The sequence below is a fragment of the Lampris incognitus genome, unplaced genomic scaffold (assembly GCF_029633865.1).
Source record: "Lampris incognitus isolate fLamInc1 unplaced genomic scaffold, fLamInc1.hap2 H_5, whole genome shotgun sequence".
In the NCBI taxonomy this organism is placed as follows: domain Eukaryota; kingdom Metazoa; phylum Chordata; class Actinopteri; order Lampriformes; family Lampridae; genus Lampris; species Lampris incognitus.
Window position 1 is genome coordinate 152,334 of NW_026611080.1, and position 24,530 is coordinate 176,863.

General features: G+C 43.2%; 1 protein-coding gene and 1 non-coding gene across 3 annotated transcripts in view; both read left to right on the forward strand.

Moving 5' to 3' along the window:
* The window catches only part of uba1 (ubiquitin-like modifier activating enzyme 1), a 28,978-nt gene extending 4,713 nt beyond the window's left edge, over positions 1-24,265 (forward strand). For both annotated transcript variants that reach the window (XM_056301718.1, XM_056301716.1), the window contains exons 2-26: positions 1,071-1,187; positions 1,279-1,337; positions 1,474-1,642; positions 2,436-2,570; positions 2,664-2,770; positions 2,874-2,964; positions 3,281-3,413; positions 4,376-4,473; positions 4,586-4,732; positions 5,375-5,551; positions 5,876-5,983; positions 6,095-6,175; positions 8,573-8,725; positions 10,985-11,150; positions 11,353-11,549; positions 13,605-13,669; positions 16,491-16,686; positions 16,785-16,859; positions 16,987-17,176; positions 17,334-17,425; positions 17,558-17,650; positions 21,561-21,752; positions 22,689-22,790; positions 22,883-22,983; positions 23,089-24,265. In XM_056301718.1, coding sequence (XP_056157693.1) covers positions 1,071-1,187; positions 1,279-1,337; positions 1,474-1,642; positions 2,436-2,570; positions 2,664-2,770; positions 2,874-2,964; positions 3,281-3,413; positions 4,376-4,473; positions 4,586-4,732; positions 5,375-5,551; positions 5,876-5,983; positions 6,095-6,175; positions 8,573-8,725; positions 10,985-11,150; positions 11,353-11,549; positions 13,605-13,669; positions 16,491-16,686; positions 16,785-16,859; positions 16,987-17,176; positions 17,334-17,425; positions 17,558-17,650; positions 21,561-21,752; positions 22,689-22,790; positions 22,883-22,983; positions 23,089-23,224 — 3,180 coding nt within the window. In that variant the 3' untranslated portion in view covers positions 23,225-24,265. The remainder of the gene's footprint in view (positions 1-1,070; positions 1,188-1,278; positions 1,338-1,473; positions 1,643-2,435; positions 2,571-2,663; positions 2,771-2,873; positions 2,965-3,280; positions 3,414-4,375; positions 4,474-4,585; positions 4,733-5,374; positions 5,552-5,875; positions 5,984-6,094; positions 6,176-8,572; positions 8,726-10,984; positions 11,151-11,352; positions 11,550-13,604; positions 13,670-16,490; positions 16,687-16,784; positions 16,860-16,986; positions 17,177-17,333; positions 17,426-17,557; positions 17,651-21,560; positions 21,753-22,688; positions 22,791-22,882; positions 22,984-23,088) is intronic.
* LOC130132007 (small nucleolar RNA U6-53/MBII-28) lies at positions 22,416-22,495 on the forward strand. The gene has a single exon (XR_008812429.1). It is a non-coding gene; the product is annotated as a small nucleolar RNA U6-53/MBII-28 (small nucleolar RNA).
* Positions 24,266-24,530: the final 265 nt, after the last annotated feature.

The following is a 24,530-nucleotide window of genomic DNA, read 5'->3' on the forward strand; positions in this document are numbered from 1 at the left end:
TACCCTCCTGCAGGGTTTATTATGTCAGGAAAAACATGTAAATTTGATTTGAAAATATTTTTTTTCAATTTCCAGACCCTGGAAAAACATGCTTTGTTAAAGTTTTGGAAAAGTCGTAGAACTCTTGACTGTAGCAGCGTCGACTCTGTTAAGATTAACTGACCAGTTTAAAAAAAAAAAAGAAGTAACGGTCGGTGAAGCCCTTGTGGCTAGGCTATATAATTTTCATTATAAATGTGCCTCTGCGGGCTAGCGTTCATATCAGTTCGTAAGCTATTTTGTCGACAGTATGTAGGGGAAGTACAGTTTCAGCAATCAGTGACTTCAAATGGACAAGCACAAAATATGGCTTGCATTGATCGATAGAGTGGCTCATATACAGTATTTGAAATGTGGACTGACTTGGACATATGTAGCGTTGAATTAAAATAAGCGGTTTGGATAATGGATGGATGGACTTTCAGTGGCAACCCAGAAAAATGTTTCTTTTTGTCATGGAAATTAAGTTAAAAGTACTGGAACGGTCGGTGCCCCGGTGGCTCACCTGGTAGAGTACATACTACATAAGGCAGAGTCCTTACCGCAGCATCCTGGGTTTAAATCCGGCCTGGGCCCCTTGCTACATGTCATCCTTTCTCTCTCTCTCTCCCCCTGCCTTTTTTCTCTACTGTCACTGTTGAAATAAAGCAGAAAATGGAGGGAAAAAAAACAATCTTAAAAAAAAGTAATGGAATAGTCATAGGAAAGATGGTTGAAAACCAGTGGTGGAAAGGTGTTTGAACTCTGTTCCTGACCGCTATTCTATTTATTTTTTTCCTGTTTTGACATTACCTTACAGTCCCCCCCCCCCCAGTGGTATTTAACACGTTAATGGCCCACAATGATGTGTTCAATGGGTTTTTGCTTAACATTTGCCTTAATTGTTAGTATTGCACTGATTCTCCTCTAGTTTTATTCATGGCACCAATACTGATGCATTCAAAATTGAAGAGGAACTGTCAAATGCTGGACTGGAAAGACTTCTTAATAGCTTTAAATAATATAGTGTGGCCTAATGTTTTGGCACAAAGATGTCCAGCTCGCCGCTGTCCAAGAAGCGTCGCTTGTCAGGATCAGAGACGAAGACGGGATCCCACTGCTCCACCTCTAACTCTGTCAGAACTGAACTGTCCCACACACCTGCCAACGTGAGTGTGTATTAAACACACCCAACACATGCAGAGTGTCAGTTTTATAAAACTGCTAACGTAAACTGATTCCCTTACTGTGTCTCACCAGGGCATGGCAAAGAATGGCAATGATGCTGAGATCGATGAAGGGCTGTACTCCAGACAACTGTAAGTTTTCTCATCTATTGTTATCCTCATTAAGTGAAACTGCCATTGATATATAAAGTCTGAGTGGGGGGCACAACAGTGTGTACTTGGGGAGGTTTTAAAGAGCTGTTACCATTGTTGTTTTGTCTTCTTGTAGTTATGTGCTGGGCCATGATGCAATGAAGCGCATGCAGAACTCCAATGTCCTTATCTCCGGTATGAGAGGGCTGGGAGTGGAGATTGCCAAGAATGTCATCTTGGGAGGAGTCAAAAGTGTCACTGTGCATGACCAGGGTGTTGCAGAATGGAGAGACCTCTCCTCACAGGTATGTGTAGTCCCTTTGCAAAACGTGTTTTATAGATGCTGATGAAAGTTAACTTTGGGCTTATCTTGCTCTTTGAGTCAGTCAGTAAAACTATTATATAGGCAACTTGTGCTGTTGTATCGTTGCCAACTAACAACCATGCAGAGGGTAGCCCCTCCCTTATTGAACCTTACTGACCTAGATTTAGTAGTGGGTGGCCTGTCCCAGGGCCACATAATGATAGTGGAGCTGAGGCCCTGTCTGGGAACATCATTATATTGGGCAAATTGCTTCGGTCTGTTATCAGCCCAAAGCCTTGAGTTTTTACAGTTCCGTTTTTAGTCAGTGTGTAGATGGGTGGCTCAGGGAAGTCGAGCCTGGAAGCCAAGTTTGGACTCTCTTGTCCTAATACTGACAAGTCATTGTGACAAAAGCCAGTTCCATTCTTCAAAATATTTTTATTGAATTTTTACCAAAAATGAACAGGGTTGGGCACATACATTGCTACACATCAATGTACAGAAGCCAGTTCCATTTTTGATTGCTTAGTCACAAGAGAGCCTTCTGCTTTCTTATTTGCTCCTTTTCGGTTACTGGCACACGATTTCCCAGTCTTTTTTTTATTATTATCAAAGCAGCATTAAATGGCTCATATTTATCCCTTACTCTTGAATCTTGTCTAACTTCATAATTGGAATTCCATTTAATCTGTTACGCAATCTCTTTTCCCGTTATCTTCCATTATATTGATTTTCCTCTCTCCCTCAATATCACTTAGCCTACTGATGTGTGTTGGTTTTGTCTGTGTGGTCAGTTTTACTTGCGGGAAGAGGACTTGGGGAAGAACAGGGCAGAGGTGAGTCAGCCCCGCTTGGCTGAGCTCAACAGCTACGTCCCTGTGGCATCCTACTCTGGATCACTCACAGACGACTACCTGACTCAGTTCCAGGTAAACCTTGGCCAGGAACCAGCAGCCTACTGTACTGAGCATCTGAGAGGGGGAAAAATTAGCATCTGATTTTGAATCCATCATGTGCCGTAGGTGGTGGTGCTGACTAACTCCACACTAGAGGAGCAGCAGTACGTGGGAGAGTTCTGCCACAGCAAAAGCATCAAGCTGGTTATTGCAGACACACGTGGCCTGTTTGGGTAAGACTGCTGGTCTTTATCCTGTTTTTTTGAGTCTTATGGCAATCCATAGCCTTGTTCAAACATGCATAACATTTGTTTGTGTGTATGTTCTGCTTTATAGTCAGCTGTTCTGTGACTTTGGTGAGGAGATGGTCGTATATGACACCAATGGAGAACAGCCCCTGAGTGCCATGATCTCCATGATCACCAAGGTTAGTCTTGGTATTCCAGAAAGTTGAATTCGTTCATCAGGACAGAGGTTGGGGGACACCTGCAGTAAGCTGAGACTGACGAAGTCACTTAGATGAGTGATGAAACATTTCTCCCACTAAACTGTATTGTCCAGATGAACTGATTCAACTTTCTGGGATTTCCCTACCTGGATTATTGAACATGCATCAAGATGTTAGTCTTGGTATTTTCCTCCCTGGAGTGTTTCAGAGCCCTTTATTTTGGCAATGAGGTTGAGCTCGATATTTGTTGGGGAAAATGTTTGAGCTGGAAGACGGTTTATTTTGTTTTCTGTAGGACAGCGCAGGTGTAGTGACGTGTCTTGATGAGGCTCGCCACGGTTTTGAGAGTGGGGACTACGTGACTTTCACAGAGGTCCAGGGTATGACAGAACTCAACGGCTGCCAGCCAATTGAAATCAAGGCTCTGGGTAAGCCCCATATCACAAAGTATGTCTCAAAGGGTTGCACATATACTAAAAAGATAATGACCACCATGAGTAAAATTTATAAAAAATATCTGAAAGTGAGAAACTACATATAAAACAGTGCAATGCAAAAAAAACAGTATAAAAATCTAGAACATGCAGTACATATCCATAACCATGGGCACATAAAATTGAATACAAGCTGGATAACCGTAGTTTAGTACTTAGGGCAGACTAAGTAAGGTTGAAGGCTCATGCAAGTAGAAGTGGTTTGAGTTTACTTTTGAATGAGTTAACTGAGCTAACCTCTCGAATTTGTATTTGAAAACGATTCCAAAAGAAGAGGGGCTTGGTAAGCGAAAGCCCTGCCCACCTACTGATGTGTTATTTATTTTGGAATAGTCAGGAGACCGGCGCTCTTTGATTGTAGAGCCCTAGCAAGTAGTATATAAGGAGTGACAAGACGTGATAAGTAGGATGGTGCAAGTAGGTGTAATATTTTATAAGTTAAAAGTAGAACCTTGAAGTCAGATCTAGCATGTACAGAGAGCCAATGTAATGAGATAAGAACTGGGGTAACATGATCAAGTTTTCCGGTTTTAGTTAATATCCTGGCAGCAGTATTTTGTACAAGTTGCAATTTTGCCAGTAGTTGATTTAGGTAAGCCAGAGAAAGGGGTGTATAATAGTTAAAGCTAGATGAGACAAATGCATGAACAAGTGTTTTCAGTATCAGCCATGGAAAGAATGGGACAAATCTAGGCAATATGTCGTAAATGGAAATATGCCGTATTTTTAATATCATTCATATATTTCAAAAGAGAGATTAGGACCACATAGGACAGTGAGATCACTGTATTTGTTTTATTTTCGTCTTTTTTTTTCTTTCTTTCTTTTTTCTTCCAGATTTCAGTGCACTGAGAGATAACTATGATAATGCATGACTTGCTCTAATTGTATCTCAGGTCCCTACACATTCAGCATCTGTGACACAACTGGCTTTTCTGACTATGTGAGAGGCGGAATCGTTTCCCAGGTCAAGATGCCCAAGAAGATTGCTTTTGTAAGTTGCTGTGGTTTCTACCATGGAGCTACTGTGTCAAGCGAGTGACAGTGAGCTAACAAAAACCATGTTTTCGTTCTTTGTTTATGGTTTTTCTATGTTTCTTGTCCAGAAATCCCTCCCTTCCTCAATGACTGACCCAGAGTTCATGATGACAGATTTTGCTAAATTTGAGCGACCAGGACAACTGCACTTGGGCTTCCAGGCTATCCATGCCTTCCAGAAGAAACACGGTCACCTTCCAAAGCCTTGGAACCAGGTTACACTCTGAATGGCTAAAGTTATGGTTTCTGTGTAGTAGGGTTGGGCAATACGTCAAAATTATCCCACCGCCAAGCGTCAGCCCAACAATCGATGAACCCTCCCCCCATGGCCATTTTTAGTGAATGCAATCATGGAAGAGCTTGTTGCGAAAAAGAATACAAAATCCCCTATTTGGGATTATTTTGGTTTTGAACCAGATGCAACTGGCAAGCTGAAGGACCTAAATGAAGTAACTTGCTATCTACCAGTTGCTATTAGCACACGCTTTAAATTGAACTTTTCTGGTTAACTGAGTTGAATTCTCGAGGAGGCAGACTTAGCTAAATAAAAGGACAAAACATTTCCCAAAGAAAAACAACCTCCAGTTGGAATCGGCCAATTGCTCGTTGCCGATATAGTTGTCCAATCGCCTTTCAAAGTCTTGAGTCAACATTTTCTGTCAAATGTAATGCCAAGTTGTAATTATTCCTGATGGTTAAAATTGCTACATTTATTTTTTAGTACACTTTTGAGATTGAATATACAGCTATAGTCTCCAGGAGGAGGGAAAAATGCATACATCTCTTAAATGTGTCATGTTTGTTTTATGGTGTGTTGTGTACTAAGACTGATGTGCTGACTTGTGTGTTTGCTCTAGGCTGATGGTGAGGAACTGGTTACGTTGGCTAAGGAAGTGAACTCTGCCCAGACGGGATCAGCTAAAGTGGAGCAGCTAGATGAAGCTCTGATCAAGAAGTTGGCGTCTGTCTCTGCTGGTGACCTGGCCCCAATTAATGCCTTCATTGGTGGACTGGCTGCACAGGAAGTGATGAAGGTGAGCAGACTTGGAATTCCTATTGCCACTATGCCTTAATTTAAAAGGGGCTTGTTAACCTCCACTCTTGTAAATATAGGACTCAATGTCTAAATTTTATGTGTATGTGTCTAAAAGCCATTTCTCATTAGTCCTGCTGGTAAGGCCCTATGTATCTGAAGGCAAGTGACACAGTTTTGTTGCTTATCAACAGCTTTAATGCATGTTCTGACATGCTAGTTGGTCAAGTGTACATGAACATTTAAGCCGCGAAACCATGTGATTTGTCCATGTATGTCTTCTCTTTACATCTCCCAACATTCCTCTGTATTGTTTTTATAATAGGCATGCACTGGAAAGTTTATGCCCATTATGCAGTGGCTCTACTTTGATGCCTTGGAGTGCCTGGCGGAAGAGGAAGGAGACGTGCTCACAGAGGAAGAGTGTGCCCCTGTAAGTGCTTATATAAACGCTCTGATATTGATGCATCATTCTCTGATAAGGCATTGTTGGGGCTAAATGATGGCGTTAACATCTCCCTCTGTCTCTGTCGTTATCTACCAGAGGAACTGTCGTTATGATGGGCAGATTGCAGTGTTTGGCACCAAGCTGCAGGAAGCGCTTGCCAAAAAGCGTTATTTCCTGGTGAGTCAGCCAATCAAATGCTTTCCAAACAGCTTCGCTGGCCTCTTGTTACTAAGGAAGATGTAATGGTGGCCTTTCTCCCACTTAGTACTATTGAGCAGATGAAGTACAGTTTTTGTGTTCAATGTTCAATCAGAAACATGCTCATGTGTGTGTGTCAGTCAGACAGAATGTACTCCACAACCATGTAGCAACTGCACGAAGAATACTATAATCAGAACATGAACTAGTACATTAATTTTGCTTTTGAATGTTGTAAACTGATGTTTTCCACTATCATTAAAAATGGAACTTGGGGAGCGCCTCCGTAGCCGAATGGTTACAGCGCATGTCACGTGGTTGCAACTGTCGTCAGTTCAATTCCAGCTGGCAACAGTTGCATTTCATACCCCTCGCTCTCTCCCACATTTCCTGTCTGACCTCCACTGTCACTTAGAGCCCGACCGATAAAATGGCGTGCCGATATGAGCTAATTGCAAATAAATTGGTATCGGCGTTTATAACAGTCGATAAATGACAACCAATTAAGACCGGATGCAAAATTTGCGCGTATATCTTTTTAAGACCAGGTGCGACGTTTGCGTGCTTTGGAGTCGGATGTTATTTGAGTACGTTTTAGATGCATTATGGGGACCCCCCCCCCCGTGCGCTCTTGGCCCGTCATAGCCTCTGTGTGGACCACAGCAAAGGTTCTAAAGTTGCGCTTCAGACGGTGACAATGGCTTGACGACCCGAGTGAGGCGAGCAACATTGATGCAGAGTTCAGCAGTTACTTTGAGGACAAAAGCAACAATGAGTGAGAAGACTCAGACCCAGGTTGTTTGAGGAGGATTCCGAATTTTTCCGAAATAATGAACATCAGGGCTCAGGCAATTTCCAGTTAAAGCTGAAGGTTTAGGCTCTTCGTGTTTCTATCTGCTACCGAGGCTGAGAAAAGTTTTAGTGAATGTTGACAATTCTCAGTTTTTTTTGTTTTTTTTTTCAAAACACCCTCAGGTTTTAGGAGGTTGTTTTCAAACAGTGCCTTAGGTTTTAGATTGGCTTTTTTTTTTTTTAAGAGGGCACCTTAGGCCATAATGGGTTAAAAAAAGAATCTGAGACAGAAGACGGATCCTTAAACCATGTTATTAGTGTTGTTGTTGTATAGTTAGCAACTCCACTGTTAGCAACATGTGTTTGGAACACCACAAATCACGATCAGCTTACCCGAGCAGAGTAGCCCACAGCGGAGATCATCTGTGTTCATGGTCAGTTGATGATTGTCACGTGAAATACATTACTTAAATAATAATAATCCTTCATCGCTTCTCATCTTAATAAGCCTGACAACATTCATGTCAGCCATGCCTGGTTATGCTACAGTAATGTGAAAGCCGGTACCATCAGTCAAACATCAAAATTTGTTTTAACATTATGGTAGCTGAGTGGCGTAGGCTAAGCTGTTGACAAAGTTGACTGTAGTCAGTCATTCTGGCGTTCGCTCTCTTGGACAGTGAAGCTTTGTTTTTATATATAAAATGTTGGATATATGTGTTTTTGTAGTTTGGATATGTGTTTTTGTCTTAGTGTTGCACTGCTGTGGGCTGGGGGAAACAATATTTTGTTTCATTTCATGTACGGAAGTGCATGAAATGAAATAAATGACAAATAAATGTTCCTGATTCCTGTAGGGTAATTTAGGAACCTGGCAGTTCTAGCGAGTGAACAAACAACAGTCCTATCATTTCTCCCTCGTCACTTCTAAAAATTCTCTGCCAACATCGCTAACAGCAGCTTATAATTCTGTCCATCGCTAAATTAGGTTAGCCACAAAGCTAGCAAATGCCATGCTTGTCAGTGCAAGACGACTAACTTTAATGAGCAGTTAAACTATAACGTTTAACTTAGTCTGCCTAAATGAAGCATGGGTAAATATATCTGCGACTTGCATGTTTGTAGTTACAGTCGGTGCATTGGAAATGATTAAACCAGAGGGAACACAAATAAATGTTTTGGTTGAGATACTGAACATACAGTACTGATGTTTATTTAGCTGTTTTATTGTTATTTATTTTCTCAGTGTTCATTTCTAGAATTGGTTGACAGTGTATAATAATGATAAATATTATTAAATGAAGTTATTTGTTTAAGAAAGCAGCCTTCTGAGTAGCTTTGCATAGTCGTATCGGTGCACAATCCACATGGGAAAGGTTTTTGCATTCCAGCTCAAAAAATTCACCATATCGGCAGCCACATCGGTAATTCGTGAATTTCCCCCCTCTAAAATGTGTATCGGTCTCAAAAATCCCATATCGGTCAGGCTCTACTGTCGCTGTCTAAGAAAGGCCAAAAAGAAAGAAAAAGAAAGAAATGGAACTTGGCTATGTTTTCTCATTGTGAGACCTTTGACTCTTGCAGGTTGGGGCTGGGGCCATTGGCTGTGAACTGCTGAAAAACTTTGCTATGATGGGTCTGGCCGGTGGTGAGGGTGAGGTCATTGTGACTGACATGGACACCATAGAGAAGTCCAACCTCAACAGACAATTCCTCTTCAGGCCCTGGGATGTGACAGTGAGTGTGTGCAGCCCCAAGCATATGCACTGGCATATTATAGAAGAGGAAGTTTGAGAAAAGCATAAGATTATGTGTGTGTGTGTGTGTTTGTGTACACATGTGAGTGTGTGAATTGTAAAGCTTTTTGAGTGGCTGTTGCAGCTAGAAAAGTGCTATATAAAATGCAACTTGATTGACTGATCAATTGAACGCAATGGTCCCGAGGAGATGTCAACATGGGGATTTTCTGTTCATTGAACAAGCAGTGTTTTTTGTGTGTAATTGGGTCAAAGTATTCTTGCAGTTGCTGCAGCTACTTGAGTCGTGTTCAGACTAGGGATGTCTCTTGGTTTGAGAATGAGGAGGTTCCCCCCAGTAAAACGAGTTACAATTAGAATAATCAGAATCAGAATACTTAATTCATCCCTGAGGGGAAATTGGGTCCTATTACAGACACTCATGCTCTAGTAAAGAAAAACTAACAAGATTACAAGAAAGTAGAAATAAGAAAAATAGAAATAGAAGATCTTATTCTTCTTTCGGCTTGTTCTCTGTTTCCCAGGGGTCGCCACAGCAGATTTGATAGTTTCCGTCAGTACCCTGTGAGGGCACAGCACCAATGATAGTCTTGTCAATCCGCATAATGATTTGGCAAAATTTTACATTGGATGCCCTTCCTGACACAACCACTAACCCTGTGGACTAGAATAGAATATGAAATGTAAGATAAAATATGTAAACATATGTGCACCATGCTCTAGCACATAACACTCTATCTATACTGTATTACATTACATTACAGTCATTTAGCCGACGCTTTTATCCAAAGCGACTTACAATAAGTACATTTAACGTATGAAATCAGGAGAACTACTAGTCATCAGAGGTCATAAGTGCAGCTAAACAAGCATCTAAGAGCAAAACCAGTGCTAAAAGTAAAAGTGCAAGAAAGAGAGTTTTTTTTTTTTAAATGAGTGAATACAATAAGTGCTAAGAACAAGTAACAGGGTCATAGTTCTTAAAGAGGTGAGTTTTCAACCTGCACTGAAAAATGGGCAGCGACTCCGCTGACCTGACATCAGTGGGGAGTTCATTCCACCACAGTGGGGCCAGGACAGAAAAGAGCTGGGCGGGGTCGATCGGCAGCAAGGGCCTCTGAGCGATGGGGCAACCAGGCGTCCCGAGGCAGCAGAGCGAAGTGGTTGGGCGGGGGTGTCGGGCTTGACCATGGCCTGGAGATAGGAAGGAGCTGTTCCTTTCACTGCCCTGTGGCTAGCACCAGAGTCTTAAACTGGATGCGAGCAGCTACTGGGAGCCAGTGTAGGGACATGAAAAGGAGGAGCTGTGTGGGAGAACTTAGGGTGGTTGAACACCAGACGAGCTGCAGCTTTCTGAACAAGCTCCAGAGATCTGATGGCCGACGCCGGGGTGCCAGCAAAGGGAGGGAGTTGCCGTAGTCCAGCCGGGAGATGACCGGAGCCTGGATGAGCACATTACTGCAGCACAAACAAACACCCGATAGGGTAAAATAAGTGGAAGGGCCACTCTAATGACTATTGATTGACTCAGTGTCTTGACACTCTGAGGGAGGATTTGTAAAGTTTGATGGCCACAGGCAGGAATGACCTGCTGTGGCACACTGTAGTGCATTTCGACAGAATGAGTCTATCACTAAAAGTACTCCTGTGCCCGGCCAGCACATCATAGAGTGGGTGGGCGACATTGTCCATGATGGCACATAACTTCAACAGCATCCTCCTCTCAGAAACCGCCACCAGAGTCTAGCTCCACCCCCACAAAGTCACCAGCCTTGTGGATCAGTTTATTGAGTCTTTTTGCATCCGCTACCCTCAACCTGCTGTTCCAGTTTATTGTCTCGATACACCCCCAGGTACTTGTAGTATTCCATTGTCCACACTGACCCCCTGGATGGAAACAGGGGTCATTGGTGTCATGTCCCCTCCTCAGGTCAACAACCAGCTCCTTTAACAGCAATTCTTTGTGAGCTTAAATCGGCAAATCTAAATTTATGCAAAACTGTCATTTGCCGTGGCAGGACCTCAGACTACACTGACAGGTGTCAAGGATGCTGCAAATATTGTCTGCAGATACTGTTTGTGTCCAGCAACTTTAGAGAAATCAGTGCTTTGGCCTCGGCACACAATTATACATGATTGTCTTGGGTGAGAGTTTTGTTTTGAAATATTGATGTTTGTATTTGATCGGCATTCAGGTGAGTGGTTATTAATGTTGTTTTGCTTCTGTGGGGGCCACCAGAAAATGAAGAGTGAGACGGCTGCAGCAGCAGTGAAGCAGATGAACCCAGCAATCAAAATCACAGGTCATCAGAACAGGGTGGGTCCTGACACAGAGAAGGTCTATGATGATGACTTCTTCGAGAGCCTCGATGGAGTGGCCAATGCACTCGACAATGTTGATGCACGTAAGGCAACAAATTATGTGATACTAACTGGTGGTTTTAATCAGAAACTTGTCCTAAATTGGTATGTTAAATAACATAAGGGACTAAGCCTACGTTTACCTTATCTAGAAAACCAGATTTCAGAACTTGATGTTGTGGTATTTGATCCAGCTTGTCTCATCTTTGGTTTCTTGTATACATCAACTCTGTCCTCCTCGTGTAGGTATGTATATGGACCGGCGGTGTGTATACTACCGTAAGCCCCTGTTGGAGTCTGGTACTCTAGGCACCAAGGGCAACGTGCAGGTGGTGATCCCCTTCCTCACAGAGTCCTACAGCTCTAGCCAAGACCCCCCAGAGAAGTCCATCCCAATCTGCACCCTGAAAAACTTCCCCAATGCCATTGAACACACACTGCAGGTCAGTTAACACACAATGTACATACCCCACCTTTACATGCACACAAGCAATCAGTAGACAGGCGCCATCCCAACCCACGACATACACAGCTAGTGAACATGCACAGAAAGACTTGGCTAACACCGAAAGGAAAATAGTTTATAGTACCCCTCCACTCAAAAATTTGTTCTTCTTAAATTTGTGTCCCCTAAAATGTCTGGCCTTGACTATAATCTATGTAAAGAGATTCACTAGAGCGGTGTTTTCACCATTCCTCTATTGAAGGAGGAGCTGTCTGTGTACTCCTAAAATCAGATTCAAACGTACCCCGGGCAAGCTAGATTTGGTACATCATAAATCCGAAATCCAATCGCTGTCTAATATGGAAATGCAGGGCGGGCAAAGAGACCTAAAACCTCCTGCGCAGAGCAGACTTGTTGGTACAGAGAGCGTTTTTGCATTAGCATAGTGAAAGCTTTGACAGCAAACATGGTAGAGTGTGCAGTTTTTGGATGTGAACCAGACCCTGGAGTTTCCTTCCACTATCTGCCAAAAATATTCCCACTGTACTGCTGAAATGGTTGGAATTTATTTACAGACATCAGGGTCACATGCCTACAAACCTGGAGGGCTGCGTATCTGCAGTGCTTATTTCAGTGAGCGGTGTTTCCATAACTCAATGTAAAAGTCACTGGTTTTTCGCAAGAAATTAGTTTTGAAGTCTGTTGCTGTGCAGACTATTTGCCCTGGGACTGCAACAGCGAGCGAGAGTCAGTATGTAAGTTATGTATTTCTTTTACTCAACCAACAGTCCAATGAAAGCTTTCTGCATATAACATATTTCTTTTGTGGCTTATTAATAGCATTAACTATGTTAGTCTTTTACTAGCTGCTGCGAGTTCTCCCCCTTCGGTGCTTTCTGGGCTTGGTCCCAAGCAAAACTCGGGGATCTATAAACTGCAGTGCTGGTCGCCTCGTCCTGAGGTTCCAGCCGTTTTGAATTTTAGACTACTGCCAATAAGCCAGTTCCCAGGAAAACTTGGTTGGCTATAAAGATACAGATATCACATGTAATATAAAAATCTCAGCCAGACAGAAGAAATCTTTCTGCAGACTTTGATTAGACGTCTGGTATATAATTGCGTAATAACAATGTGAACACTCTAACATAGTGGATATTATTGTATGTTTCACAACCACTGCTGTGTCGGCCACTGCCTGTTATAAGCTAACAAACAACATATACATATGGAAGATGCTAACTACACTTACCATGCTGATCCATCTGCTAGTCGCCGATTTTGGTGCACAACAGAGTCTGGGTCTGACTGAGGCTCAAACATGTATGGCTAAATCTCCGATGCACACCGCTCTTTAACCAGTCAACCTAGCGCAAGCAGTGGTGGGCAGGGCGCCAAGCCCGTGACATTTGCATATTCACAAATTCTGAATTTCTCAGTGAGGTAGACAAAGTAGATGTGCTTCCAGCTCCTTTTACAAAGGTTGTTTTTTTTGGGGGGGGGGGTTTAAACCCATGTTAATCAATGTATTAGTCATCTGAGTATTTTTAAACTCTACACATGTCTGGAAAGGAACTTTAAATATTGCAGGTGCAGTGTAAAATGTGTTAAAACTGCTGCAAAACAGTTAAAACTATTTTGCAGTATTTCTAATAATTTTCTGCAGTTACAAATACTTCTCTTGAAACTACATTTGTGGATACAATGACTAGCTACCCATGGGCTTCAATTCTCGTAGCTATGCTATGTATTTGTGCTAATTGATTTCTCCAACATGTTTTTTCCCTTTTGAGAGATGGTTGATCCTGAACTTTTTTCAGTAGTGTAATTGGCTTGAGTTTAAAAAAGGAGGAAGAACGAATTTTACCATGAGCAAACAATACTTGGCGCTAGATACAGAGGACAACAAACCAAAAATGGTCATAAGAAGCTCAGTCTTGGATGTTATCTTTAAACTGGTTAGGAAATCTTGATGGACCTTTTTAATCACAGCAGATTTCTCTAAAATCAAGAATGTATACAATGATTTAATCACCGTCTTTTCCTCTCTGTCCAGTGGGCCCGTGATGAGTTTGAGGGACTCTTCAAACAGCCATCAGAGAATGCTATGCAGTACCTCACGTGAGTCACCACAACTTTTATTTATTGCAAATTAGTGCTGTTACTTTTTCCCCAAAACTTAAGTTTCAATGAAATGACCAAATATTCAATAAAATTTCTTGAAATTGATTCAGTGCAAATTTAGAAAACTGCACTGTGTGAGAAATTAGTTTAGAAGTAAAAACATCAGTGGGGGGTGTTCAGAGCAACTTTTTTGTGGAAAAGGTAATTTTCTTGGTCTTAAATTCTCGTTGAGAATTTCTTAGATAGTTTCATCATCACTCGATGCTCCAGTTATTTTACAGAGAAAACCACTCTAGCAAAATTAATGCTAGTGATTCTGGGGCGTATCGTTAGGCCAAGGTTCATATGCTCCTGAATAACTGGGAAAATTCAGCAAGTTTGAAAAGCAAATTCCAGGCTCTGGGAAAGTCATGGAAGATCATAAATTTATAAAATTTTTGGAAAAGTCATGAATATCTGACTAAAGACTAATCTTGAACTCAAGGTTCAAGATTGACAGAAAGTAGTGGGGGGGGGGAGTAACAGTGGGTTGAACCATTGTGGCAAGGCTTTAAAGCGACAGTAGTCAACTTCTTTGCTTTAACTTAGCATTGTGAAGTAAATGTTGATTGCACAGTGTAATGGCTATAGAATGATGACATCATCAGCATTTACATTGGTTTCCTATAATCCTTGCTTTCAGGCCTATAGGGAACTAAATTCTGTCTGCCACCAGGTGCGATCTTGCGGTGAAAATGAAGGCTCAATTTGAGGCACAAAGAAAGTGCATCAACCATTGTGCAACCAAAGTAGGAAGAGTATCGCACATTTGTTTCCCCCGGTAGCTATCCCCAGTAGCAGAAATGACAGTGGAAACTACCCGGCAAGATAAAAAGAACCACATTGACAGAGGAGGCAAAGAAGGTGAAGAGGGAGAGCAATAGAATGAGGTTAAAATGAGTGAACTTCAGACAGGCATTCACTCGATGGAGTGAGCTCTGGCGTTGTTTATCATATTGTTTCCCTGTCGAGAGGTGTTTCCCCCCTAGCCAGACGAAAGCATTCGCATGGAAACAGGTTAGCTGTCAGTTATGATTTGGTAAAGGGGTAAGCATTAGGTTAAGCTTAAGCTTGAAGTTAGGTTAGGGTTAGGTTGAGGCAGTAGTGTGCCGTGGGGTTTCAGTAAGGGCCTTAAGTAACGAACGGCCCCCCCCAAAACCATACACATTTCTCATATGGGTGCAGATATAGCCCACATACAAGATACACTATCACACACTATGCACCACTGGATCAACACCAACAAGATGGCTGATGTTCAATAACCTCACTGCACACCCTTGTCCACTATAGCAGCTATTACAGCATCACCATCAGAGCTCCCTTTATCACTCGGCAACCAGATTGCACATCCACACCACATGGCACATAAACAATTAGAAGAGTCCGCTCATTAGCGTGCAGATCTCTGCCAGGCTATCTCCCCTTCTCCGGTTCTCCGACTTGGTGACAAACCACCCCCTTTTTTCGCCTAGCGGGAGAAGGGGCCCATATTAAGACTTAAGATGTGTTTAACCATCATGGTTTTCATGATGTAAAATGAATGTAGGCGAATGACTTTCGTTCATTCTAAAGCGGTAAAAAAACAGCTCAGCCATGGGATATGTTTTATTGTAGCTACTGAGGCGATTTCCAGCTGAGCCTGCGAGTAATCCTACTCTTGAAATTGTATTTTTATAGTGGGGTTTTAACATTGGAGTCTATGGCATTTCAGCGTCCCATCCCCCTCATAGTGTCAATTAAACAAACATGGCAGCAAGGTGAATAAAGTGAGTTATTTTTGGTTCATCTGGTGTTCCTCCAGCTCTCCTGTACTGAGATCAGTAGTGAATTATTTGCTGATTTGCAAATTACGATTGATGTCTCATTTACTTTCAACACACATACCCGAACGCACAATCGGCACTGTCGCTGCCCGAGCTAAGTCAACTGTGCATGCGTGCAGCAACAAGAGAGCAGTGTTGGTCGAGTGAGCTAGAGTGAATGAAGAGAGGGAGTGGTGATAGCGAGAATAAACGTTTTCCAAGGGTTTTCAATCACCGCAACCATGGGAGGTTCTTGGAACGTAGTCATAACTGTGCACAAAAACAATTTAGGCTGATAGGTCCAGTAGTTTGCGAGATAAGCTGCGGATAGAAATAATGTGACCAAAAGCATAATCCCCTCCAGGATACCGCCTGGCAGAGATGAAGAAGTTTCCACAGTTGATATCGTGTTCACCTTTCACTCACGCAACTTCACAAATTCAATAAAATATAGCCACAAAATTATTATTGCACCGCCTTCAATAAGAAAACAGTCTAAAAATACGAAGTAGATCGGCAACAAGATCATCGGTAGCTGTGAATGCGGCTCACAGCCCACCAAAGAATCAAGCACAAAGTTGATTATAATACCGGGCCTAGCACTGACACACTGCAGGGCCCTGGGGCGTTGTGTCACTACACATCAAAATTTGATTGGCTGATGATATGGTCACTCTGAAGTTGTAATCAGGTTGCAACTTTGGGCTTCAACAAAAGGCTAGCAATACAATCTGGTGTTGGCCCACAGAGCTGCGATACATTCAGATGACATAGGAAATCTGGTAGTCAAATCTATCTCCAGCATCAAACCTCTGTTGCCCACAAATGTTGAACAGGCCCACAAAAAGCAAAAGTCTTGTACACATGCCTTAAGGTAGTCAGTTATTGTCATTTGATTTTATATATGTATGTGTATGTGTTTTTTATATATATATATATTTATTTATTTGTTCATTTATTTATTTGTTTTACAGAGATCCCAAATTTATGGAGCGTACTCTGAAACTGCCTGGAGCTCAGCCCCTGGAGGTGCTGGAGGCCGTCTACAAGACGCTGGTCACAGACTGCCCTCACAGCTGGGCCGACTGTGTAACCTGGGCTCGCAACCACTGGCAGTGCCAGTATAGCAACAACATTCGCCAGCTCCTGCACAACTTCCCCCCAGATCAGGTACAAACCCAAGCTTTGAGTTTCATGCCCTGTCTTGCCAATTTACCCCAAGTCACTTAATCATGGTTCCAGTTGAAATAATATACTTTCACTTTCAGCTCACAAGCTCTGGCGCCCCCTTCTGGTCCGGCCCAAAGAGGTGTCCTCATCCATTAGAGTTCAACACTAGCAATGTGAGTCTTTGCTAATTTCTTTCTATTTTGCAACTCATCTGACATCTCTAGACTGTGCGTCTCTCATCCAGTCACCCCACTCAAAGTTCATGACCTTTGGAAGTAATTCCACTGCCTTCCCCTGTAGGAGCTGCACATGGACTATATATTGGCAGCAGCCAACCTATTTGCTCAGACATATGGACTGCCTGGCAGCACCGACCGTGCAGCTTTGGCCAAGATCCTGCAGGAAGTCAATGTACCAGCCTTCACTCCCCGCTCCGGGGTTAAAATCCACGTCTCCGATCAGGAGCTGCAGAGCGCCAATGCCTCAGTTGGTAAGATGCACACAAAATGATTAATTTGTCCAGGCCCTAGATCAGCGAATATGAATATAGGAGGATTAGGAACAAAGTCATTTTTTGGGAGACATGACTCCCAAAAAATGACTCTCAGCTCTTTTCTCTGATAGTGACCATTGGATTCTGTTTGTAGATGACTCCAGACTAGAGGAGCTGAAGTCCTTGCTGCCCGTCCCAGAGACGTCTGCATCCCTGTCAAAACTTAACCCTGTGGACTTTGAGAAGGTGCACCACCTCTCCTTCTATGTCTGTTATTGTAATGCCTCGGGAAGTTTTGGGAATGAAAGAAACACTCCAGCCTGCTTTAGATGTATTGACTCTGTAGATGTATTGAGGTGTCTGCTCTGTGTGTTTCAGGATGATGATACCAACTTCCACATGGACTTTATCGTGGCAGCATCCAACCTGAGAGCAGAGAACTATGACATTCCCCCTGCAGACAGACACAAGGTGGGCAAACATGCTTACTATACAATACATACTATCCATCCATTATCCAAACCACTTATCCTGCTCAGGGTCACGGGGATGCTTTAGTCTATCCCAGCAGTCATTGGGCGGCAGGCAGGGAGACACCCTGGACAGGGCGCCAGGCCATCACAGGGCCGACACACACACACAATACATACTGTGCACTACATAATCGCATACAATACCTTACTTAAATCTACTACTACTACTATTACTTTTGGCTGCTCTCATTAAGGGTCGCCGCAGCGGATCATCCGTTTCCATCACTTTCTGTCCTCTGTATCTTCCTCTGTCACACCAGCCGCCTGCATGTCCTCCCTCACCACATCCATAAACCTCCTCTTTGGTCTTCCTCTTTTCCTCTTCCCTGGCAGCTCCATATTAAGCATCCTTCTCCCAATATACCCAACATCTCTCCTCTACACATGTCCAAGCCATCTCAATCTTGCTTCTCTTGCTTTGTCTCCAAACTGTCCAACCTGAGCTGTCCCACTAATATACTCGTTCCTAATCCTGTCCTTCTTTGTCACTCCCAATGAAAATCTTAGCATCTTCAACTCTGCCACCTCCAGCGCCGCCTCCTGTCTTTTCATCAGTGCCACTGTCTCCAAGCCATATAGCGTAGCTGGTCTCACAACCATCTTGTAAACCTTCACTTTAACTCTTGCTGATACCCTTCTGTCACAAATCACTCCTGACACTCTTCTCCACCCTGCTTGCACACTCTTCTTCACTTCTCTTCCGCACTCCCCGTTACTTTGGACAGTTGACCCAAGTATTTAAACTTATACGCCTTTGCACCTCTACTCCTTGCATCCTCACCATTCCACTGTCCTCCCTCTCATTTACGCATATGTATTCCATCTTGCTCCTTCTTGCTACTACTACAATACCTTACTTACATAGATAGCCTAAATTTCAATGTATCCATCAGGAGTGTTTGACTTGAAGTTCATTGTGACGAGTTGCATTGCACTTCACTTGACCATTTGGATCTTCCTGACTTTATGTAATTTAAGCTGTGCCTATGTGACTTTCTGTGCATACATAAATGCATACATACATACATACATAAGAGCACATTTCATAACATATTATGCTCTCTTTCCCTTGTTAATCTGATGTTTTAGATATTTTATTAACACATTGGCACTCTCAGGCATTTCTGTTTAAATATATATGCAGTGCTTCTCAAAGTCTGGACCAAATGGCAAGTCAATGCGGACCCAGCCCATATCTCGTGTTATGAATACAACATGTTATGAAGTGTCATGTTTTCTATATTGTGTGTTATTCCTGCCGAGTAAATGCATTGTTATGCCGGAGAATTTACTTTGGGGGTGGTGCGCAACTTTTATTGCACCTAGAGTACATAACTGCAAACTTATCGCCTTTCAGCAACAATCGCCATTTTTAGTGCCATCCAGGCACTAAAAATTGCTATGGGATTTTCCTTCCCGGTTATCCAGGCTAGCGTCAACCTTATTGGACTGTCCAATCAATAGTGTAGTTTTAGTAATTTCTGTGGGCCAGTCGGAACTTCGATTTTGTCTGCTACGTGACATTCGCTTGAAGATACCTTGGCGAATGTTTTTACCAAAACTTGAGGTAAGCTTTTAGTTTTGTAGTGAACATTAACGTGCATTGTTACTCTTGTCATGTTTGGACTTAACATGTTTGGAGAACAAAGTGCGGCACTTTACTTGCTCAGGCTAAAGTGAATTATGTGAGAATGATCGTCCATGGCATGAGAGAGTTTGCCGTGAGTCGAAGTTTGATTACCTGCAGGCTGAGCAAAAATGGAACCATCCATGTTATTTTTATGGTAACTAGATGAAAGAAACCCATATTTCTGATAAAACATTTGAAAACGGGTGAAATTTGACTTGTGGACAACAGGCCAGCCATGCACACGTGCTGCTGAAGCAAGATGAGGCATGGCTGAGCAGAAAAAGCTGGCAAGAAGGCATGTCATAAAGCAGCAGAAACACTCGTGCAGGCGAAGAGTCTGAAACAAGCATAAAATCGTCCAGACCCGTGGTGCACCTGTCCTGCATGTGTTGCTGCAGCAAGGCGGCGTTCAATGAGAGAGGGCAACAGCAGACATCCCTCTCAGGTCGGCCACAAGTGAGTGACCACAATTTGCCACGCATAGATGCGTGTACGCTGTGGGAAAAATAAAAAGCAAGAGAAGCACTATGTTCTCCCTCGTCTTCCCCTATCTCACCCTTATACATTGTGGTTAAAATAATCGAAAATCGATAAAACTTAGCAGATTGGGAATCAACTTTATTAGCCAAGTGTGCTTATGCATACAAGGACTCTAAATCTGGTTTACAGTAGCTTCTAGTACTCTAAAACAACACAAAAGAAAAACAAGAAATAAATAGGAATAATAAATAGAATACTGGAGGTAAGTATGTATGCGCAAGGTATGTAACTGTAGAGTATTGTGGCTGAATAAGTATAACTTATTATAGTTGCATATTATATACTATCTATCTATCCATTATCCAAGCTGCTTATACCAGTTGGGGTTGTGGGATGCTGGAGCCTGTCCCAGCAGTCATTGGGCAGCAGGTGGGGAGACACCCTGGACAGGCGGCCAGTCCATTACAGGGTATATACATTTGGGACAATTTAGTAGCGGCCGATTCACCTGACCTACATGTCTTTGGACTGTGGGAGGAAACCGAAGCACCCACAGGAAACCCACGCAGACACGGGGAGAAGATGCGAACTCCACACAGGACGACTGCCAAGGTTGCACAACCCCGGGGTATTATATAATTATGTACTATTTTATATAGCATCCCAATGACCCTGAGAGCAGGATAAGCGGTTTGTATAATGGATGGATATATACTATATTATTATATCATTACAACCAGTATACAGCAGTTGTATATGTATTTACAACTGTACGTTTGTAGTGCACATCAGAGATATGTGAGACATCTTGACGAGAGGGGGCTATTTACAAAGTGTCATGTTTACTTAAGGGTCCATTGTTACACCATGCTGTAGATAGATGGCCTGTGAGGGGAAAAAAATAGTTCCTGTGCCTGGTGGTTTTGGGGCACATTGCTCTGTAGCGCTTGCCAGAAGGTAGGAGTTCAAAAAGTCTATGTCCTTAGTGTGAGGGGCTGTGCTTAATCTACCCGCCTGTTTGCAGGCATTGTATAGGTGTACAAGTCCATCAGGGGAACACCAATGATTTTTTTTTCTGCTGACCTTACTGTTCACTGCAGTCTTTTCCTAGCCCGTTTTGTGGGGCCTCCGAACCAGACCGTGATGGATGTGCACAGGACAGATTCGATGACTGCAGTGTAGAATTAGCTGAATAGCTCCTGCGGCAGACTAAACTTCTTCACTTGCTGCAGAAAGAACATCTTCTGCTGGGCGTTTTTGAGGATGGAGTTGATGTTGGAAATGGTAGTTCCAAGAAACTTTGGAAGGTCTCCATGGTTGACACAGGGCTGTTGGATACTATGAGGGGGAGCAGTGCTGAGGGTTGTCTCCTGAAGTCCACTGTCATCTCCACAGTCCTTAGTGTGTTCAGTTCAAAGTTGTGCTGACTGCACCAGAGCACCAGCCGCTCAACCTATGTATTTGTTGTGTTGATCAAAACAAGATGTTTTCTTGTTGTATTCTAATCTCAAAATGCTCCAGTTGTACGCTATTGCTGTCTGATCATGTGATGAATTCTTCTAAGCGAAGAGGAGCTGTGTTCTAGCATGTCTAATACAATTTCCTCAGTCTCTAGCATTCTCTCTTTTTTTAATCTCTGCATCCTGTTTGTTGCCCCATTGACTCAAATGTATTTCCCCTAGGGTCAGTCAAGTTCAGCTTAATTAGTATATGCATTTTTTGTCCGTTTTCCTTCTAGAGCAAGCTAATCGCCGGCAAGATCATCCCTGCCATCGCCACCACCACAGCCTCGGTGGTGGGCCTTGTGTGTCTGGAGCTCATCAAGATCGTCCAGGGACACAAGAAACTGGAATCGTACAAGAATGGTTTCATGAACTTGGCCCTACCTTTCTTTGCCTTCTCTGAGCCCATCGCTGCTCCCAGCCATAAGGTAGGCCACAGCCTGGAGGGTTGTGAATGCACGCTGGAGACATTCGGTTCATTTTTCTTCATCGGACAGTTCAAAAAACACCTTTTTTCCAAATGTGTGAATTGTCTGGTTAAGAAAAATAACCAACTAAAACTGAGATTAAGTATTCTGTTATAGGTAGCAAATAGGTTGGGTACTATTTGGATTTTAATTGATTTTGATTTTCTTTTTGAATCCAGCACCTTAGTGTGGGGCTTACAATCCAGCTGTAGCTTAATTTAGGGTGTAATGACAGTCGGGAGAGACACTGAAAATGTTGCATTCTTTCAGATTTCAATCACGTTGGAGTAAATTCTTTGCCATTTGGAGTTTTCCTCCCTTGCGTTAAATTCTCTTAATGCAATTTTTGCAGTTTGCTGCAACTCTGTGGAGCGTTTGCTCCAGTCAGTCCTGTCATAAAAATGACCGCCGGTCAGTTCACTGAATCTTAAGACTTTGTAACGCTCAATCCATTTTTCTTGTTTTGTGACCACGAATGAAGCTGCTCTTTCTGGACTTCATAGTGGCTTCGAAATTCCTGTTTCTTAATGAGCGCGCCCAGTTCTTGGAAAATTACAGCCATGTCAGAACCTTCTTCTTGATACCCAACCCTAGTGGCTAGTTGTCCTTCGTAGATATTTGGCTCTCCGATGATGACCCAGCCATGCTAATACCGATACACCAGGGTGTAAGTGAGTTCAACTTCACTTCTCACACTGATGGGATCAGTGTGTGCTGAGGAGAACTGACCGTCTCTGAACTTTAAACTTTTCTAACTGTGGCTCAGTCTGACCTCAAGTCGATTTGAGTACTGTTAAAGAAAATGTACATTGTGCTGTTTGGACTCGCATCTTTTGATCACCAACATGTAACTACGTGCTTCATCTTTTTTTCTTTTCTTTTTTTTTTTTCCTGCAGTATTATGACATTGACTGGACATTGTGGGATCGCTTTGAGGTCAAGGGCATGCAGCCCAATGGGGAGGAGATGACGCTCCGACAGTTCCTGGACTACTTCAAGGTACGTCCCCTCCAGCCTACTTCCTGTTCTCAGCAGGAGGCGATTAGCCCACAAAGATTTTAACCCCGTTCTTCTTTCCTTCCTATGTTCAGAATGAACACAAGTTGGAGATCACAATGCTTTCTCAGGGAGTGTCTATGCTCTACTCCTTCTTCATGCCTGCTGCCAAACTGAAAGAGAGACTGGAGCTGCCGTGAGTACCTCCAGTTTTCAGATTTACTGAGTTTTATTATTTATTGATAATTCTGCTTTGGTTGTCCATAATGAGCATGCGTTTCTCCTCTTGTCTGTGGTGTAGGATGACTGAGATTGTGACCAAGGTCTCCAAAAAGAAGCTGGGGAAGCACGTGAAAGCCCTGGTGTTCGAGCTGTGCTGCAATGACCTGTCAGACGAAGATGTGGAAGTGCCCTACGTCCGATACACCATCCGCTGAGCCTCACACTGAATTCACCCACCTGGGGAGAGGGGGGGGAGTGAGAGAGAGTGAGGTTGAGGAGGTGTGACATGGCGGTCAGCTATTTTGGGATCAATCAGTTTTTTCTGAGGCCTGTGGTTCTTTTAGCCCTGTGCCTGATTGTAAATAGCCCCACAAAGCTGACATAGGGCACCTTTGTGTATATTAGGGGGCAGTTGGTGCTGGGCCGTGGGGACGGGTGTTGTAAAGAGGAAGGGAGCAAATATACTGGACCTCTTGACTTTTTGATTTTCTTCCCTCTCTACCTAAAAACTGTTTAATTCGAAGCCTTAGTGTCTGCCTTCTCCCGGTGCCTCATTGCCCAGCCACCGTCTCTCTCCGACCTTCTTGCCCTCTTCTCAGTCGCCTCCTTCCCCCTCGGCTCTCTAGATAGACGGGGGTGTTTTTAATTAATCCTAGCGCCTGTCGACCTCTCCTCAACCTGCTCTCTTCCCTCCTCGAGATCCCGTCTTCTACACCTCACCCCAACATTGTGTTTTCTTTTGCAGACACAAGTCATGAAAGTGAAGAATTCAGCCATTTAAAAACAATCAGAATCCCAATTCTCTAACCCAGTGTCCAAGCCCAAATGGCTGTCTTTGGGTCAACCCGAGACACCCAATTTTGAGCGCTGTAAAGAAAGGCAGACAAATTTTAAAGCTGAATCCGCTGCCCTCCCCGGACTGTAAATGGATGCTGGCAGACCCGGACGTGTTCTGGTCTGCGGCGGCGCCAAAACGTGTGTCCACACTGGCTTTGGACACGCACTTGCACATGACTTGAGTTTTCACTTATACTCCTTTTTATTTTTCATGTGTTTTTTTGTTTTGTTTTTTTTTTTGTTTATTTTCTATTTTATTTGAGGGGGCAGAATTGTGGTGCACACAACACCTTGTAGATCATAAAACCGTCTTTCTACTTTGTTAACTCCAAATGACATTACAGTGTAAGAGCAAGGCAACGAGTTGTATCCTGAAATGGGAGCACTTAGTGTGATAGTGAATAAATGTGTAAAAGATGTGCCTGAGTCTGTCCTTTTTTATTTTATTTATTTTCAATTTTCTTTGGTTTGTCTTTGAACAAGCTTAATTAAAGTGGGTAATGTAGGGGGCGTCCGGGTACTGGGCGGTCTATTCCGTGGCCTACCAACACGGCGATCGCAGGATCGAATCCCCGTGTTAACCTCCGGCTTGGTCGGGCGTCCCTGCAGACAGAATTGGCCGTGTCTGCGGGTGGGAACCCGAATGTGGGTGTGTGTCCGGGTCGCTGCACTAGCGCCTCCTCT